The sequence below is a fragment of the Ambystoma mexicanum genome, chromosome 10 (assembly GCF_040938575.1).
Source record: "Ambystoma mexicanum isolate Mex_15411 chromosome 10, UKY_AmexF1_1, whole genome shotgun sequence".
Classification (NCBI taxonomy): Eukaryota; Metazoa; Chordata; class Amphibia; order Caudata; family Ambystomatidae; genus Ambystoma; species Ambystoma mexicanum.
The window spans coordinates 66,387,843-66,407,648 of NC_090932.1; the positions used below are offsets into that span (position 1 = coordinate 66,387,843).

Below are 19,806 nucleotides of genomic sequence, written 5' to 3' on the forward strand. Positions count from 1 at the left end.
CTGTAAACAAGGAGTTGAAAATGGCAGTCTTTTCTGCCAGTTTCTTTTCATAAGAACGAAAAGTGTAATTTCTCAAGAATAATGGCTTGCAGGTGGCAGTTATTTTCAAACTAAAAGCAAAATTAATTATTTGCTTTCAGCTAACAAAAATGTATGCCCTTAAACAAAAACCGTACAACACAGATATTGTGATATATTTCCCAGGTACAGGGCTGAAATCATTAGTTTACAAAAATCAGAAACCTCAATTATAGTGACTGTTTCAATGTCAGACATATGACTTGCAGCGCAGAGCATGCCCAAAAAGTGATTGATTCTGCATGTGTTCTATAAAATCTCTAAACACCCACTTTAACTATACTTATTTTAAAAGATATCCGAAGTAACAAAAGCTGAGTTCTTCCCTCAGAGTATCAAACTTTTGTATATTAAACAAATTTTACTGTAGCTATACTTTAAGCTCTTCAGATTCCTAATGATAGTGTTGAATATCCTGTCTTTGATTTATAATATTGACAATTTCTATTGAATCTTGCTAACTACCCTCCTCCATCATTAATTATGCAGTTCCTTTCCAGCAACCTTATATAACTTCCTGCACTGTTTACTTTTATTTCAATAATATTTCTTTACCTAGAAAAAAAACATGACGTAGATTGACAAGCCCCAATTGTTCCAAACGTCTCTAGAAACCTCTGTCTCTAAAAAGAGTTTTGTCCGATTTGGTCTCTAAGACAATTCTGTGCATATAAGCTTACCCATTAATGTCTGACTTGAGGATAGACCGTCTCCCATGGACCACTTTTTAAAACGTTCACATACGCCTATCAGAAAAGATTGGACACTGGCATCCACAGGGTCCTTTCCAATGGTCTAGCTCTAAGAATTTAAAGTATTCTTCATTTTCCATTATTAAATATGCATTTTGTAGAATGACAGATTACATAATGCATTGGGCAAACTTTCACTCTAATGTTTAATACTTGAAATCTATAAATGTGGTCACTCTGGAATGCTTCACACTGGAGTATAATCCATACATGTTGGTGCTTGCAAATTTGCTACACTTTTCTAAGATAAAACAAAGAGTGTCCCCTATTTAAAAAAATGAAGCCAGGTTGGAAATTGCACAATTTGTGCTAAGTGCTCAACAGTAATTAAGAATATATTTGATAGGCAATGTTTTTTCTGTACTGCATGTCTTCCTGTAATGTATTTTTTATAAACAGTTACAATTTAGGAGATAATTAACAATATCTGAATGCTCAAATGTATTCATATCGGAATATAAACATATAATTCTTCTCTAGCTGCTGTTTAAAAGAATACTAAAGTTTACTATGAAGTGTGTTTTCCGATTGTCAGCATTGTGCTAATAGTGCAATTCAAGAGAAGTATTTCAGGGACAGAAGCTCACATTTCCACCTAATATTGATCAAGTTAAGACATTTAGTTCAGTGCAAATGTAGGGTTATCGACAGCATTATTGGCAGCTTTGTAAACTGTATTTCTACTCCCCTCATCTTTCTAATCAAGCATGTTATGACACAAATAATTTTGTCAGACTATACATAGCCAACTCAAGTGCAACGTAACACAATATTTATATAGGTACCTTTAACTTTAAATATCAAAACTGACCTGTCCACTTAGATATTGAAGTGTCATTTCCTGATGAACCATCTCCAGCTACAGCAGACACTAAAAACGTGTACAGATTTCCGGGTATTAGGTTATTTATGGATGCAACTTCAGAGAACACTGTCACATTTCGGCTAGGGTTCCCTAACACTTGTATCAAATAAGAACTTCTATTGCCAGTAGGAGCGAGCCAGCTCAAAGACACGAAATCGATGGAGACATCGCTGACAATCAGATGGTTGGTCACATTGGGCACTGAAATGAGAGGGACATCAGGTTAATGATGACAACATTATTAATGATTAACTGCAGTGTTCATTGCATGTGCTAGAATGCTTACCATACTCCAGAAACTCAAAGAAAATTCATGGGCCAATAGGCCATTATAGCCACAGTGATCACTTTATACATTATCCACTTATTTAAAGTTTGTAATAGTCATGGAAAAATAGGTGCAGTTTAATAAGTAATAGCTATCACATTAATGGCACTTAACAAGTCCAAAGTGACAGATAATTGGATTGTGAATGGAACAGTCTGCATGCCAGATAAAGGAAATTAATTTTAAGATCATACCAATGAAAATTACTTCAGGCACGTTTTAAGAGACAGGTACTGAAACATAGTTAATGGGGAAGTACTATGGGCCTGATTCATGGAAGGGTTTTATAATGGCACAATACCATAGGAAAATGTTAGATGAATCAGGCCCTATATGTGCTGTAGGTAATCTCTGCTCACTAAATCAAAATATCAAATGTATGGCCATTTCAGTGGTAGATATCTTCCTTGAAATCATTACTTTATAAAAGCTGAAACCTCAATTATAGTGACTTTTTCAATAGCAGACATATGACTTGCAGAGCAGAACGTGCCTGACAAGTGATTGATTCTGCATGTTTTCTATGAAATGCCTAAACAACCACTTTAACTATGCTTATTTGATCGATATCCGAAGGATCGAAAGTTGAGTTCTTCCCTCCGAGAATCAAAGCTTTGTATATTCAACAAAGATTACTGTAGCTACACTTTAAGCTCTTCAGATTTCTAATGATAGTGTTTAATCTCCCGTCTTTGATTTGTAATATTTACAATTTCAATTGAATCTTGCTAACTACTCTCATCCAGCATTAATTATGCAATTCCTTTCCAGCAACCTTACATAACTTCCTGCACTGATTTCTTTTATTTAAATAATATTTCTTTACCTCGAAAAAAAACATGACTAAGCTTGACCAGCCTCCAATTGTTCCAAACGTCTCTAGAAACGTATGTCTCTAAAAAGCGATTTTGTCCGATTTGCAGGGTAATTCATAGAATTTCACACAAAAGTGGCGCACGCGGCTGGCGCACACTGTGCGTGTGCGAATGTCTGCACCAGCCACATGCGCTAAAAGCGATTTCCGCGCACAGCATATTCATGGATTTCAGCCTCCAAAAACAGCGACCCTGCAGAAGCGCCAGTTACGCCCCCAAGAACCCCCTCGCACAAGGAAAAGCCATCAAAATTCCCAATTCAGCGCAAAGGGCTGCGCTAACCCTGGACCAGTTTACAGGGCTGCCAAACAGCAAACGCCAAGCGGGGAACGTGTATTACTGGAGTGAGCGTGAAGTTTCACACGCGAAAGGGCCTGTGCGAGTGGGGTACGTGTATTACTGGGGTTCGCGGAAAGTTTCACTTGTGATTTCAGCAGGGTACGTGTATTACGGGGTTCGCGCGAATTTTCACATGCGAAAGGGCCTGTGTGAGTGGGGTACGTGTATTACGGGGGTGCGCGGGAAGTTTTACATGCGATTGGCCTGGGTATGTGTATTTCAGGGGTGCGTGGGAAGTTTCACACGGGATTGGCCTGGGTGCGTGTATTTCAGGGGTGCGCCGGAAGTTTCACACGTGATTGGCCTGGGTATGTGTATTTCAGGGATGCGTGGGAAGTTCCACACGCGATTGGCCTGAGTATGTGTATTTCAGGGGTGCGTGGGAAGTTTCACACGCGATTGGCCTGGGTACGTGTAGTTCGGGGGTGCGTGGGAAGTTTCACACGTGATTGGCCTAGGTAGGTGTATTTCAGGGGTGCGCGGGAAGTTTCACACGCGATTGGCCTAGGTACGTGTATTTCAGGGGTGTGCGGGAAGTTTCACACGCGATTGGGCTGGGTACGTGTATTTCAGGGGTGCGCAGGAAGTTTCACATGTGATTGGCCTGGGTACGTGTATTTCAGGGGTGCGCCGGAAGTTTCACACGCAATTGGCCTGGGTACGTGCATTTCAGGGGTGTGCGGGAAGTTTCACGCGTGATTGGCCTGGGTACCTGTATTTCAGAGGTGCGCAGGAAGTTTCACACACGATTGGCCTGGGTATGTGTATTTCAGGGGTGCGCGGGAAGTTTCACACTTGATTGGCCTGGGTACATGTATTTCAGGGGTGTGCGGGAAGTTTCACACGCGATTGGGCTGGGTACGTGTATTTTGGGGGTGCGCGGGAAGTTCCACACGCGATTGGACTGGGTACGTGTATTTCAGGGGTGCGCGGGAAGTTTCACACGCGATTGGGCTGGGTACGTGTATTTCGGGGGTGCGCGGGAAGTTTCACACGCGATTGGCCTGGGTACGTGTATTTCAGGGGTGCGCGGGATGTTTCACACACGATTGGCCTGGGTACGTGTATTTCAGGGGTGCGCGGGAAGTTTCACACGCGATTGGCCTGGGTACATGTATTTCGGGGGTGCGTGGGAAGTTTCACATGTGATTGGGCTGGGTACGTATATTTCGGGGGATGCGCGGGAAGTTTCACACGCGATTGGCCTGGGTAGGTGTATTTCAGGGGTGCGCGGGAAGTTTCACACGCGATTGGGCTGGGTACGTGTATTTCGGGGGTGCGCGGGAAGTTTCACGTGCGATTGGCCTGGGTACGTGTATTTCGGGGGTGCGCGGGAAGTTTCACAAGTGATTGGCCTTGGTACGTGTATTTCAGGGGTGCGTGGGAAGTTTCACACGCGATTGGCCTGGGTACGTGTATTGGAGGGATGCACGGGAAGTTTCACACGCGATTTTGCTGTCAGAGCGTGGAACCCGTATTTCAGGGGTGCACGGGGAGTCCTACATGTGAATTGGCAGTGTGGGTCCTCCCAGGTGTCCCCTCTACCCCCTCCATGGCCCCTGCAGGCAGCCCACACCACAGGGGACTACCCTGCACCCCTGGTCATGTCCCGCAGGCAGCCCATCCACCATGGGCATGCCCCCCAGCCAAGCCACATGTCACGTTGCAATATGATCACCAACTCATGTCTCCCAGCACCCCCACCCCCCAGCAGTGCAGGGCACCTGCCAGCAGGCCCCCACACATGTTCCCCATTACCCCCACCCCCCAGCAGTCAGGGGCACCTGCCAGCAGGCCCCCACACATGTCCCACACATGTCCCCCTGCACCCCAACCCCCAGCAGTCAGCGGCACCTGCCAGCAGGCCCCCACACATGTCCCACACATGTCCCCCTGCACCCCCACCCCCAGCAATCAGGGGCACCTGCCAGAAGGCCCTCACTCATGTCCCACACATTTCCCCCTGTGCCCCCACCCCCCAGAAGTCAGGGGCACCTGCCAGCAGACCTCCACTCATGTCCCACACATGTTCCCCTGCACCCCCACCCCCCAGCAGTACAGGGCACCTGCCAGCAGGCCCCCACACATGTCCCCCAGCACCCCCACCCCCAGCAGTCAGCGGCACCTGCCAGCAGGCCCCCACACATGTCCCACACATGTCCCCCTGCACCCCCACCCCCCAGCAATCAGGGGCACCTGCCAGCAGGCCCTCACTCATGTCCCACACATTTCCCCCTGTACCCCCACCCCCCAGAAGTCAGGGGCACCTGCCAGCAGACCTCCACTCATGTCCCACACATGTTCCCCTGCACCCCCACCCCCCAGCAGTACAGGGCACCTGCCAGCAGGGCCCCACACATGTCCCCCAATACCCCCACCCCCCAGCAGTCAGGGGCACCTGCCAGCAGGCCCCCACACATGTCCCCCTGCACCCCCACCCCCCAGCAGTCAGGGGCACCTGCCAGCAGGCCCCCACACATGTCCCCTAGCACCCCCACCCCCCCAGCAGTCAGGGGCACCTGCCAGCAGGCCCCCACACATGTCCCCTAGCACCCCCACCCCCAGCTGTCAGGGGCACCTGCCAGCAGGCCCCCACACATGTCCCACACATGTCCCCCTGCACTCCACCCCCCAGCAGTCAGGGGCACCTTCCAGCAGGCCCCCACACATGTCCCACACATGTCCCCCTGCACCCCCACCCCCCCATCATTGACAGGCACCTGTCAGCAGGCCCTGACACATGTCCCCCAGCCAACACGTCATCACAATCCAGATCCCTGGCTCTTATGGCCACACAAATCCCACCCCACTGCACCCCCGTCCAAACACCCAACCAAGCTTTACATCCACTCCAAATTGAAATCCCCATTACATGATAGATCACAAATAAGCAGTATGTGCATGAGTACAAGTCTGTCCGACTCACACAATGGCAACACATGACTGAGAAAACCCACATTGTGACATGCATGAAACCAATGAGAGAACACCACACATTCAAGTAAGAAACAAAAATGTAATCAAGTCAAAATGAAGGGAATGAAATAAAAACACACAATAATGCCAATAATAAAGAAAATGCAGCATGTCCCAAAAAATGATAAATAAAAAAAAATGAGAATCCAAATGAATCCAAATGAAAATGTGTCCAAAGTCACCGTCCAACAAAGTAAATCCAAAGGGAAAGAAAAGAGTAATATCCATTTCTCCATGGTGAAGAAAAATAAAGGTGAAGGAGAAAAATAGACTGTAAAACTATGTACAAATAGTTAATCCAGGATCCAAGAGCCCAACGACGTAAATGAAACCTACAATGAAGCCTACCTAATTACTAACTATATACAAAAATGTGGGGCATAGTCCATGCGCCCCAAATGAAAGAAAAAAGAAATGAAACTTAACACTAATGAACTATATACAATGGAGGCGGGCAAGTCCAACGGCTCACTTGTTGATGTCATGGGCCAGGGCATCATCGAACTCCTGTTCAATGTCTTGGAGGCGGGCCTGTCCTCTGGCCCCGAGGTCTCGCAGGGATAACGCCATGTCCACCTCCAACTCCCTGCGAATTCCCTCGAGACACTCAGCCCGCCTCAGCACCCTGCGCATGGAGATCTCCGCCCTGACCATCGTGAGCCGTGCCTCCTCCGTCCGCCGCCGCTCCGCACCTATCTGCTGGCCCAACCGCTGCCACGCGGAAGACACTCCCATTCCAGGGTCCTCCTGCCCTCCGGCCGATGCCTGTCCCTCTGATGTAGATTGCCCCGAGCCATGATGCCTCCCTTGTTGAGCCTGCTGCTGCCTCCGACACAACTGCCTCTGCCAGCACGACGGCATCCAGGCTGATGGAATCCACCGATGCTGTCGTGCACGTGCCCTGCTCGATGATGCTGGCACATCCTCCATCTGCTGGGGTCCAGTTGCTGTGGTGTCCACCACTGCTGGACCTCCGACTCCCGACTGTGGCAGGGATGGGATTCCCACCGAGCTGGCTGCGTTGGTCTGGGCAGGTCCACAGGGGGCCCTGGTGGCATCTGGGCTGGAAGACGGCATGGAGAACGACTGGCACATAGTCTCCACAGAGGAGGAGAGGGCCGCCAGAGTGGCCGACACATGTACAAAACCCCCAACCATGGACACTCTCAACTGGGCCACGTTGGCACGCTGCTCTTCGTGATGACGTGCGTGCTCCCCACGGGAAGCACGCATGTCATCACGAATGTCACACATGCGCAACGCAACACCAATCAGGACCTTCTCCATACGGCCAGGGGGCCCCTCGGCCGCAGGTAGAGGAGTGTCAGATGACATGGACATCCCCCCTACCTGCGGACGGGCCTGGGATGGGGCATCCCTGCTGGTGCATGGTGGTGCAGTCACAGGGTCAGGGACAGCGACATGCACAGGCCCCTCCGCGGTGACCTGTGCTGCCTCCTGCCCCTGGCCCTGGACTGCACCACTTGCACCAGTGGTACCACCCCCACCAGCCCCCATGTGCAGCTCAGTAGCGGCCTCCTACTCCTCTGTGGAAACCACCAACCTGGATGTCTCCACACTGTCTTCCGCCATTGCAAGCCCCTGTGGGGGCTCACCCACCCTTTCCGCTGCAGCCGTAGTGGCAGACGCAGCACCAGTCCCCTCACTCCCGGATGGTGTGGGCATCCCCGCCGCTTTGCTCCACAGCGCCGTCTCCGCCCTCTTCATCACTTGCCACTGTGTACAGGGAGACATAGAACACAAGCATCAGGGTACTGTACAATGGTCCCCTAGACAGGAAGCAATAGCAGATGAGTGGCACTGTCAAACATCACTTCCATCATGTCCCTCCACAACACATGGGTCAGTGCAGGCAAAACACATGCAGTAACAGGCATGGCGAGTAACAGCTCCTGGAGAAACTGGCCATCTCCCAGCTTAACCTCCATGCTTAATCTGTTGGTAGTCTTCATGACCACCAATCTGGCTTCAGAGCTGCCAGAAGCACGGAAACTGCTCTCCTGAACATCCGTGAAGACCTGCTCTTGAACCTCGATTCCAACACTCCGTGTGTTCTCATTCTGCTCGATCTCTCCTCTGCCTTTGACACTGTCAACCATGCCATCCTGCTCAACCGTCTCCGGGAAAACCTGGGTATCACTGGTCAGGCTCTGGCGTGGCTGACCTCTTTCCTTTCAAATCGACCCTCCCAGGTCCAACTGGGGTCCTTCCTCTCCGACATCTTTTTCTCCACCTGTGGTGTCCCCCAGGGATCTAATCTCTCTCCCTGGCTGTTCAACCAGTATCTGGCACTCCTTGCCCACCGCATCGCCGCTTTCTGCCCTAATTTCCAGTGCTATGCGGACGATACCCAGCTCATTTTCAGGCTACCCTCAGCCTCCCCCTCTCCTTCCCTCATCTCTGACTGTCTGTCTGCTATCCAAGAATGGTGTGCCGCCAATGACCTCTGCCTTAATGCCAGTAAGACTGAGATTCTACTCATCGGTACTCCCACTCCCTCCTTCCCTGCAGCTCTCTGGCCTGTCTCCCTTGGCCCCCTCCCTGCTCCTACCTGCAAGGCAAAAAACATTGGGGTCATCTTCGACTCCACACTCTCCTTCTCTCCTCATATTTCTGACGTCGCCAAGAGGTCACACTACCAGCTGCACCTCCTCAGAGGTATTCTTCCCTTCCTCTCCTTCCCTCAGAAGCTCACTGTCTCCCGAGCCCTGGTTCTCTCGAAGCTGGACTACTGTAACAGCCTCTATCTTAACCTGCCTGCCTCCACTCTCCGCCCTCTGCAACTCATCCAGAACAGAACTGCGAGACTTGTCCTTGGCTTCAAGCCCAGGGACCGTATCTCTCCAGGACTGAAATCTCTACACTGGCTCCCAGTGGCTGCGAGGATAAAGTTCAAAACCCTCTGCATTGTCCACAAGGCCTTCTGGGGCCTGGGTCCTAAATACCTTCAACTCTCTCTTCCCAAATATCTTCCTTCCCGAGCCCTTCGCTCATCCGCCTCCAATTCCCTCAGGGTTAGCTGCTTCTCGAAGCAACGAGCTGGGGGTAGATCTCTCTCCGCGGCAGGGGCCTCCCTCTGGAACAGCCTTCCTGCCTCCCTGAAACTTGAGGAGAACCATCTCCGGTTCCGGAAGCACCTCAAAACCTTCCTCTTTGCTTCTGCTTTCTCTCTCCCTCTCCCCTGCTGAACAGCTAATTAATTCTTCACTGAAACTGCACTGATCCTGCAACTGGACCACTCTAAACGGGTTCGGTCCGGGGCCCAGCCACTCTCCACTTACACTGATGCCCTGGAACCCCTTTGCACTGCGGGACTGTCTCTGTATCCCTACAGCCCCCCCCTTCCCCAGCACTTGCTCTGCACTTACCTCGCACTTGCCACCAGCTGGCCCTATTTATTTATTTATTACTTTACGCCAATTACCTTGTACTGCACTTGCCCCCCCTCCCCTTCCCCTTGCACTTTTCCCCCTCCCCCACCCCTGCACTTGCGCGATCTGAATGACACCTGGCCTAGTAGGATCGTTGTCTGTCTCCCCTTGTCCCTCCCCTTCCCTGCCTCGTTGCGCCTTGAAACACCTGTGTATAGGCGCGTTACAAATACCATATCATATCATATCATATGAACATTAGCATACATGTCCAAGGGACTCTTGAAACATACAATGCTGGTTTGAAACTCACATGCATCATGGGTCATGCCTATCACATGCACACACTTCATCCTCGTTTCATCCATCTGGCCTCGTACACCCCAGACACAGTGGATACACGGATGAGTAGGCTGCATCAGTGAATCTGAACATTGTCACAGACATGTGTCATGCATCCATGGCATTTCCAAGTCACAGACACGCAAGTCAGACACACAGACATGGACACCATGACAGCAGCACCTATCTCTCACACCCCATCCATGTCCAATAACAGAGACAGGCATGCATTAATGTGTGCATTCCCCATGCTGCTCCGCATGTTGCATTGTAACACATGCACCAACCATGTGGTTCGCACATTACTGGTCTCACATGCATGACTATGATGTCCCTGCACACACACATACGTACATGGCCTATGTCACACATACAGGCAAGTATCAGACAACCAGCACCATGCAACACGCCCTGTCTCACACAGCAATGCTTGGCCACTTACCGCTCAAATCCAGACGGGTCTGCCTCCGAAGGATATGGGCGTGGAGCGCAGGGCCTACGCGTTCCAGGACCCTCATCTGGATGGTACTCATGCTGCCCCGGCCCCCCTTCACAAGGCACCGGGCCTTGTTGAGGGTCCTGGACCTCAAGTCCTCCCAGCGCTTCTTGACTTGCTTGATGTTGCGGGTTGCCACCCCCTCCGCGTTGATGGCAACCACAAAGTCGTCCCAGATCCTATCCAGTCCTTCCTTGTTGGCGCGTGATGTTCCGAAGAGGGCATCATAATGCCCCAGGACATGCTCCACCAGGACACCAACTTCCTTCTCACTGAAGCTGGTGGCCCTCTGCCCCTCTGGCTGGGGGTCACCAGTGGTCTCAGATGGTGTTTGCCCCAACATGGCGACCCCCGAGGCAGGCGTGGGTGGGCAACTGTGTCCTGGGGCTGGGCTGTGGAGCGATGGTATCCCAGTCGGGAGTCTTCTGTTCCAGCAGGGGTTGACACAGCAACTGCACCCCTGCAGATGGCTGATGTGCAGGCAACAAATAGCAGGGACGTGGGCAGCAGGCAGACATGCAGCAGCAGATGGCAGGTGGGAGCGTGCTCGGGGCTCTTGGGGGCAGGAAAATGGCCTTCAGGGCAGTAGCATGGTCTTCCGGGTGTTTTCACATGGCCAGCTTGATACGGAGTGATTTGGCACGTGAAGAAATTGCACGTCAGCGTGTAATTCGAGGAAAGGGTCTTAGCGCGTAAGTGCGTCAGCACATGCACGCGATTCCATTGGACCAAAGGCCCTTAGCGCGTAAGCGCATAAGTTACATTACGCACGCAGGCATTTCACTCATAGCACGTGATGACAGAGCACACGTGGAAAAACTGCACGTCGAAGTGGCATCGCGTGTAATTGGATGAAAGGGCGCGTACACGCGTAAGTGAAGTGTACGTGTGGGCCGGTTTAAAAGGTACGTGTAGGAAGCCATATTCTTGTACGTGCTTTTCGTGGAGAGCGAGTGGGTGAAATCTGTACTTTTTGTCGGTTCACACGCGATAGGCCTTGGGCGAGCGGGATACGTGTATTTCTGGGGTGCGCTGGAAGTTTTACACGCGATTGGGCCTGGGCGAGCGGGCTACCACTCACCGTCTGCCTTGCGTGTAGATGAACGCGTAGCCAACACCCAACTGCTGTGAAGTAATAGCGTGTGAACCCCAACGCCTGGAAAACACACGCACCGCACCCCAAGAAAAGCACCTACAGGGCAATGGAAATCCACGTGGGATCTTCAAGCCCTGCCAGATACGTCACAGACGCGCTTACGTGCTAAGGGCCTTTCCTCGAATTACACGCTGACATGCAATTTTTTCATGTGCCAAATCACTCCGTATCAAGCTGGCCACGTGAAAACACACGGAAGACCACGCTCCTGCCCTGAAGGCCATTTTCCTGCCCCCAAGAGCCTCGAGCACGCTCCCACTTGCCATCTGCTGCTGACTGCCTGCCTGCTGCCCACGTGCCCTGCTATTTGCTGCCTGCACATCAGCCATCTGCTGGGGTTCATTTGCTGTGACCACCCCTGCTGGAACTGAAGACTCCCGACTGGGATACCATCGCTCCACAGCCCAGCCCCAGGACCCAGTTGCCCACCCAGGCCTGCCTCTGGGGTTGTCATGTCAGGCACACCACCATCTGAGACCACTGGCAACCCCCAGCCAGAGAGGCAGACGGCCACCAGCTTCACTGCCACCGAAGTTGGTATCCTGGTGGAGCAAGTCCTGGGGCAGTATGATGCCCTCTTCGGAAGTTTGCGCGCCGACAATGAAGGACGGACCAGGATCTGGATGGACATCATGACTGCCATCAACGCGGAGGGGGTGGCAGTCCGAAGATTCCAACATGTCAAGAAGCGCTGGGAGGACGTCAGGTCCAGGACCCTCAACAAGGCCCGGCGCCTCTTGAAGGCAGCGGATGCTAAGGGGCCCGGGGCCCCCTGTCAGAACATCAAATGAGGGTCCTGGAATGCATATCCCCAGCGCTCCACGTCCAGGTCCTTGAGAGGCAGACCCGTCTGGAGTCGAGCGCTAAGTGTACATGCATACTGATTGTAAGCTGTGCGTGTGGTAGTGTGCCAGTAGTGTTCAGGTTCCACATGTGGTTTTGTAGGGCCATGTATGGATGTGTATGTACAGGGCGTGAGGCTAACACATGCGAGTCCTCTCATGTGTGAGACACATGGATGGTGCATGTGTGTGTAAGCTTGCATGCGAAATGCAGATGTGTGAGCACACATGCTTGAATGACTGTGTATGTAAGTTGGCATGGTTGTAGTCTCACACATGGATGTCGGTTCCAGCTGCATGTATCTGCACCGTGTACATGTGCATGTGTGTGTATTTCACAAGGGTGCAACAGTGATGCAACATGGATGCTTGGGACACTGATATGTAGAAGACTGATTGCCAGATGTGACATGGATGCCGATCTCATCACTGCGACAGTTGGTGGAGGTGTACACATGCAGGTAAGTGTGGTGGTGTGTGTGCATGTCTAGTTCACTCCCTGTGTTGCATGTGATGTCTGGCTCACCTTTAGCTGCTCATGCTGTTGTATGTGTATGGATGGTGCTGGCTGTTGCCATATGGCTGTGGAATTGCTCAGGTGTGTGAGTTGACATGCCATGTTTGTTGGGGATTTTGATGCCATGTCTGAAGTTCTGACACTGCCTCTCATGTGCAATTGGCATGCGTGTATCAGTCCATTGTACAGTGTCCTGATGCCTGTCTCCTATCTCTCCCTGTCTGCAGCGTCAACTGATGAAGAGGGCGGGGAGGGTGCTGTGGAGCACAGCGACGGGGATCACACCACCAGCCGGAGAAGCAAGGCCCGGCTCCCCTCCCAGGTTGTGATCTCGTCAGGGAGTGAGGAGTACGGTGCCGCGTCCCAGGCCGCAGCTGCCGAGGGTAGGTCCAAGAGGCGGAGGTCGGAGTTGGACTCCTCAGCAGCAGAAGGGGCAGCTGAGACCCCACAGGGTCCGACGAAGGAAGATGGCACGGAGTCATCCAGGTTGGTGGGGGGTTTGGTGGAGGAGGAGGCCGCGCAAGGGACAGAGACGGGGTGTGGAGGTGGGGATTCCACTGGTGCCAGTGGTGCAGTGCAGGGGCAGGGACAGGAGGCAGCACAGGCCGCCGCGGAGGTGCCTGTGTGTAATCCTGTCTCCGATCCTGTGACTGCATCATCCCGCAACGGCAGGGATGCCTACGTCCAGACCCGTTTTCAGGGAGGGGATCTGCTTACAACAACTGGCCTTCCTCTCCCTGCGGACGTGGCTATCCGGGACCTGGTTGAGCCTGTTCTGGGTGGGGTGGCGTTGTGTCAACGGGACATGCGAGGTGACCTGCAGTCTTCTCAAATGTCAGCCTACTGGGACAGGTCACCCAGGCCGGAGTTCTTCCGTTTGCTGAACCTTGCTTCGACCACCTCCTCACCTGAACCCCCTATGCGCCAGTCGTCCTCCGTGCCATCTTCCCACCCATGTATCACCTGGGTACCCTGTGGAGCTGCCTCTGACCTTGCGGCCAGGCTGGTGGAGGACACATCCCTGCCACAGTCAGGAGTCGGACAACCAGCAGGGGTGGCCACCTCAACAACTGCACCCCAGCCGGAGGAGGATGTGCAGGCAGCAGGAGCCAGGGCACGGGCATATGCACAGCAGCAGCAGCAACAAGGTGGGAGCCATGATGGCTCGGGGCCTTCGACATCGGAGGGGCAGGCATCGGCCAGAGGGCAGAAGGAACCAGGACAGGAAGTGTCTTCCGTGTGGCAGCGGTTAGGCCATGCTATAGATGCGGAGCGGCAGTGGGCAGAAGAGGCACGGCTCAGGATGGTCAGGGCGGAGAACTCCATGCAAAGGGCTCTGAGGTGGGCCGAGTGCCTCGAGGCAATTCGCAGGGACCTGGAGGTCCGGATGTCATCGTCCCTGTGAACCCTCGGGGCCTTAGAAGAGGACCACCTCCGGGACAACGAGCAGGAGTTCGATGATGCCCTGGCCTGGGAAATCAGGAAGTGAGCCGTCGGACTAGACCGCTACCATTGTATATAGTTAATTAGTGTTAGGTTTCCTTTTGGTTTTCATTTCATTTGGGGCGCTTGGACAATGCCCCACCTTTTTGTATATAGTTGTTCATCAGGTAGGGTTTTTGTAGGTTTCGTTTCAATGGTTGGGCTCATGGACCCTGGATTTGTACTTTGTATATAGTTCTACACTGGATTTCACTTCATTTAAGTTTCTTTTTTACCATGGATCAATGAATGTGTCTTATTTTTACACTTTGGATTTGGTTGGATGGACAGACTCTTTGGACCCATTTGCTTTTGGATTGATTTGGATTCTGGTTTCACACATTTTTTTTTAAATATTTTGGACATGTAGCTTTTTCTCCATTATTTCCATTATTGTGTGATTTTTTTTTATTCATTTGGTTAATTATTGAATACACATTTATTATATACTTTACTGATGTGGTCTTATCTCATTTGTTTTGTGCATGTCACAATGTTGATCTTTTCACAGTCATGTGTCACCATTGCGTGGGTCTGAGGGACATTGATTCATGGCCATGCTGGTGATGTATTTTCTATCATGACTTTGGGAATTCAATGTGGGGTGTTTGGACTGGGGTGGGATTTGGGTGGCCATGAGGGGCATGGGTCTGGAGTATGATGACCTGTCGGGGGGGACATGTGTAGGGGCCTGCTGGCAGGTGCCCCTGACTTCTGGGGGGTGGGGGTGCACGGGGACATGTGTGGGGGCCTGCTGGCAGGTGCCCCTCACTGCTGGGGGGTGTGGGTCCTGGGGGAAATGAGTGGGACGTGTGTGGGGGCCTGCTGGCAGGTGCCCCTGACTGCTGGGGGGTGGGGGTGCTGGGGGACATGAGTGGGGGCCTGCTGGCAGGTGCCCCTGACTGCTGGGGGTGGGGGTGCTGGGGAACATGAGTGGGACATGAGTGGGGGCCTGCTGGCAGGTGCCCTGCACTGCTGGGGGGTGTGGGTGCTGGGGGACATGTGTGGGGGCCTGCTGGCAGGTGCCCCTGACTGCTGGGGGGTGAGTGTGCTGGGGGACATGAGTGGGACATGAGTGGGGGCCTGCTGGCAGGTGCCCCTGACTGCTGGGGGGTGGGGGTGCTGGAGGACATGAGTGGGACAGGAGTGGGGGCCTGCTGGCAGGTGCCCCTGACTGCTGGGGAGTGGGAGTGCTGGGGGACATGTTTGGGGGCCTGCTGGCAGGTGCCCCTGACTGCTGGGGGTGGGGGTGCAGGGGGACATGTGTGAGGGCCTGCTGGCAGGTGCCCCTGACTGCTGGGGGTTGGGGGTGCAGGGGGACATGTGTGGGACATGTGTGGTGCCTGCTGGCAGGTGCCCCTGACTGCTGGGGGGTGGGGGTGCAGGGGGACATGTGTGGGGGCCTTCTGGCAGGTGCCCCTGACTGCTGGGGGTGCAGGGGGCAAGTGTTGGGGTCTGTTGGCAGGAGCCCCTGACTGCTGGTGGGTGGGGGTGCAGGGGGACATGTGTGGGACATGTGTGGGGGCCTGCTGGCAGGTGTCCCTGACTGCTAGGGGGTGGGGGTGCAGGGGGACATGTGTGGGACATGAGTGGGGGCCTGCTGGCAGGTGCCCCTGACTGCTGGGGGGGTGGGGGTGCTGGGGGACTTGAGTGGGACATGTGTGGGGGCCTGCTGGCCAGTGCCCCTGACTGCTGGGGGGTGGGGGTGCTGGGGGACATGTGTGTGGGGCTTGCTGGCAGGTGCCCCTGACTGCTGGGGGGTGGGGGTGCTGGGGGACATGAGTGGGACATGAGTCGGGGCCTGCTGGCAGGTGCCCTGCACTGCTGGGGGGTGGGGGTGCTGGGGGACATGTGTGGGGGCCTGCTGGCAGGTGCCCCTGACTGCTGGAGGGTGGGGGTGCTGGGGGACATGAGTGGGACATGAGTGGGGGCCTGCTGGCAGGTGCCCTGCACTGCTGGGGGGTGGGGGTGCAGGGGGTCATGCTTGGTGATCAGTAGTGCAAGGTGACATGTGGCTTGGCTGGGGGGCATGCCCATGGTGGATGGGCTGCCTGCGGGACATGACCAGGGGTGCAGGGTAGTCCCCTGTGGTGTGGGCTGCCTGCAGGGGCCGTTGAGGGTGTAGAGGGAACACCTGGGAGGACCCACACTGCCAATTCACGTGTAGGACTCCCCGGCACCCCCGAAATACACGTACCCTGCTGAAATCGCATGTGAGACTTCCCCGAACCCCAGGAATACTCGTACCCCACTCGCACAGGGCCTATCGCGTGTGTAACTCCACGCGTACCCCAGAAATACACGTACCCCACTCGCACAGGCCCCTTCGCGTGTGAGACTTCCCCGAACCCCAGGAATACACGTACCCCACTTGCACAGGGCCTATCGCGTGTGTAACTCCACCCGTACCCCAGAAATACACATACCCCACTTGCAAAGGCCCTTTTGCATGTGAAACTTCCCGCACACCCCAGAAATACATGTACCCCACTCGCACAGGCCCTTTCGCGTGTGAAACTTCCCGCGCACCCTAGACATACACGTACTCGTATCCAATCGCATATGAAACTCCACGCGAACCCCAGTTATACACGTACCTCACTCGCCCAAGGCCTATCGCGTGTGAAACTTCCCGCGCACCCCCGAAATACACGCACATGCTATATTTCACACAGCGGGTGTCCGTGTTTGTCGCTTACCCCTTTGCACGTCATTTGTCCTAGAGGGACACAGTATGGGACATTCATCATAGCTGTATGTACGTGATTTTTGTTAGCGCACATTTTTTTCATGTGCAGGGGCGCTACCGCCTGCCTTCGTGTGGCGGACGTGCTTAGGCCCATACGCGTCTTTGCCCTATTCGATTCCATGAATACGTGTTGTAAGCGAGCATGTGCGCGTTCCGCGCACTTGCCTCCTGTACTTCCCCCGTGAACCCCACATTTTCACAAGTTGTTCCCCATTCCGCGTGTCACGCCCCCTGTTCCTCCTACTTTTGTTGTGTGCACCGCGCTATGTGCAATTTTGCTGTGCGCTTAGCACACGCTGTTTGGAGACGTTGCGCCGGCGTGCGCCACGCAGAATTTTGGCGCACATCCTGGAATTTCCTCGCGCACGGACTTCCATGAATCGCTGTGCGCGGGTTTCGCTGCGATTTTCGCACTGGCACTGTGATTCGCACGCTTTTGCACGCTTGCGCTGAAAATTTCAGCACACATTAATTCCATGAATCGGCTCCTTGGTCTCTAAGACAATTCTGTGTATATTAGCGTGCCCATTAATGTCTGACTTGAAGATAGACGTATCCCATGGAACATCTTTTAAAAGAATAACATACACCTATCAGAAAGGATTGGACACTGGCTTCCACGGGAGTCCTTTCCAACTCTCTATCTCTAAGAATGTAAAATATTCTTCATTTTCAATTATTTTAAATTCATTTTGTGTAATGGAAGACTACAACAAGATTTGGGCTTACTTTCTCTCTAATGTTTAATACTTGGAATCTATAAATGTGATCAATCTGGAATCCTACACACTGGAGTATAATCCATACATGTTGGTGCTTGCAAATGTGCTAGATTTATCTAAGATTAATATAGAGTGTCCCATATTTAAAGACTGAAGCCAAGTTGGAAATTGCATAATTTGTGCCCATTGTGCATCACTAATTAAGAATATATTTGATAGGCAATGTTTTTCTGTACTGTATATCTTCCTGTATTGTATTTATTATAAACAGGTACAATTTAGGAGACAATCAACAATATCTGAATGCTCAAATATATTCACATCAGACTATAAACATATAATTCTTCTCTAGCTGCTGTTTAAAAGAATACTAAAGTTTACTGTGCAGTGTGTTATCTGATTGTAAGCATTGCCCTAATAATGCAATTCAACTAAAGTTTTTCAGGGACAGAAGCTCACATTTCCAACTAACATTTTTCAAGTTAAGACATTTAAGACAGTGTACATACAGGGTTATCGACAGCATGATAGGCAGCTTTGTAGACTGTATTTCTACTCCCCTCATCTTTCATATCAAGCAGGTTGTGACACAAATAATTTTGTCAGTCTATATATAGCCAACTCATGTGCAACGTAATGCAATATTTATATAGATATTAACTTTCAATATCAAAACTGACCTGTCCACTTAGATATTGAAGTGTAATTTCCTGACGAACCATCTCCAGCTACAGCAGACACTAAAAACGTGTACAGATTTCCGGGAATTAGGTTATTTATGGATGCAAATTCAGATAACACTGTCACATTTCGGCTAGGGTTCCCTAACACTTGTATCAAATAAGAACTTCTATTGCCAGTAGGAGCGAGCCAGCTCAAAGAAACAAAATCGATGGAGACATCACTGACAATCAGATGGTTGGTCACATTGGGCACTGAAATGAGAGGGACATCAGGTTAATGATGACAACATTATTAATGATTAACTGCAGTGTTCATTGCATGTCCTAGAAAGCTTACCATACTTCAGAAACACAAAGAAAATTCATGGGCCAAGAGGCTATTATAGCCACAGTGATCACTTTATACATTGTCCACTTACTTATGTAAAGTTTGTAATAGACAAGGAAAAATAGGTGTAGTTTAATTAGTGATAGCTAACACATCAATGGAACTTAACAAGTCCACAGTGACAGATAATTGAATGATTACTGTCTCTGTGTATTTGAGAACGGAGCAGTCTGCATGCCAGATATAGGAAATCCATTTTAAGATTACACCAATGAAAATTACTTCAGGCAACATTTTAAGAGACAGGTACTGAACTATTCCTAAAGGAGAGGTACTATGTGTGCTGTCTACATAGTTAATCTCTGCTCACTAAAGCAAAATACGAAATGTATAGCCAATTGTCACAAAAATGATTTTCATTTGTATTCACATGTATAATAATCTTTAAGGAAGCGAGAATACCTCAATTAAAGTGGATATTTTGTGACTTGTATGTACTTTGTACATTTTTCAAACTGGACGCAAACCATTTAGGATTGATATGCTTCTTGTACTTTTTGGGGAATATGCATTGATATGTTCACTTTCAAACAATCCCTTCAGGCCTCAACTGTGGAATGTATAAATATTCAGTGATGTGGCTGTTACATAAGAAGCTTTTAAACAGAGTACCTAAATAAAACAATATGTAAGCACAATTGCATTATTGGGTTTAAGAATAGTGAGAGTAGTGTAATAAGCAAAATGTGATATGTATCTGTTGATTTCGAACCAAAATATCAAAAAGAGTTTAGTACAATGGAGAAAATACAGAGGAAAATTAAATAATGTATTTGATGTCTCGAGGACTCTATTTTTAAAGAAAGATGTATTAAAAATTAGAT

The 19,806-nt window shown here is 51.2% G+C and overlaps 1 protein-coding gene across 1 annotated transcript in view; it reads right to left on the bottom strand.

Moving 5' to 3' along the window:
- LOC138492813 (tenascin-X-like) overlaps positions 1-19,452 on the bottom strand; it is a 759,772-nt gene extending 740,320 nt beyond the window's left edge. The window contains exons 1-3 of the mRNA XM_069620166.1: positions 19,428-19,452; positions 18,592-18,846; positions 1,642-1,896 (exon numbers count right to left, since the gene is read on the bottom strand). Of these exons, the coding sequence (XP_069476267.1) occupies positions 1,642-1,896; positions 18,592-18,846; positions 19,428-19,452 (535 nt within the window). The remainder of the gene's footprint in view (positions 1-1,641; positions 1,897-18,591; positions 18,847-19,427) is intronic.
- Positions 19,453-19,806: the final 354 nt, after the last annotated feature.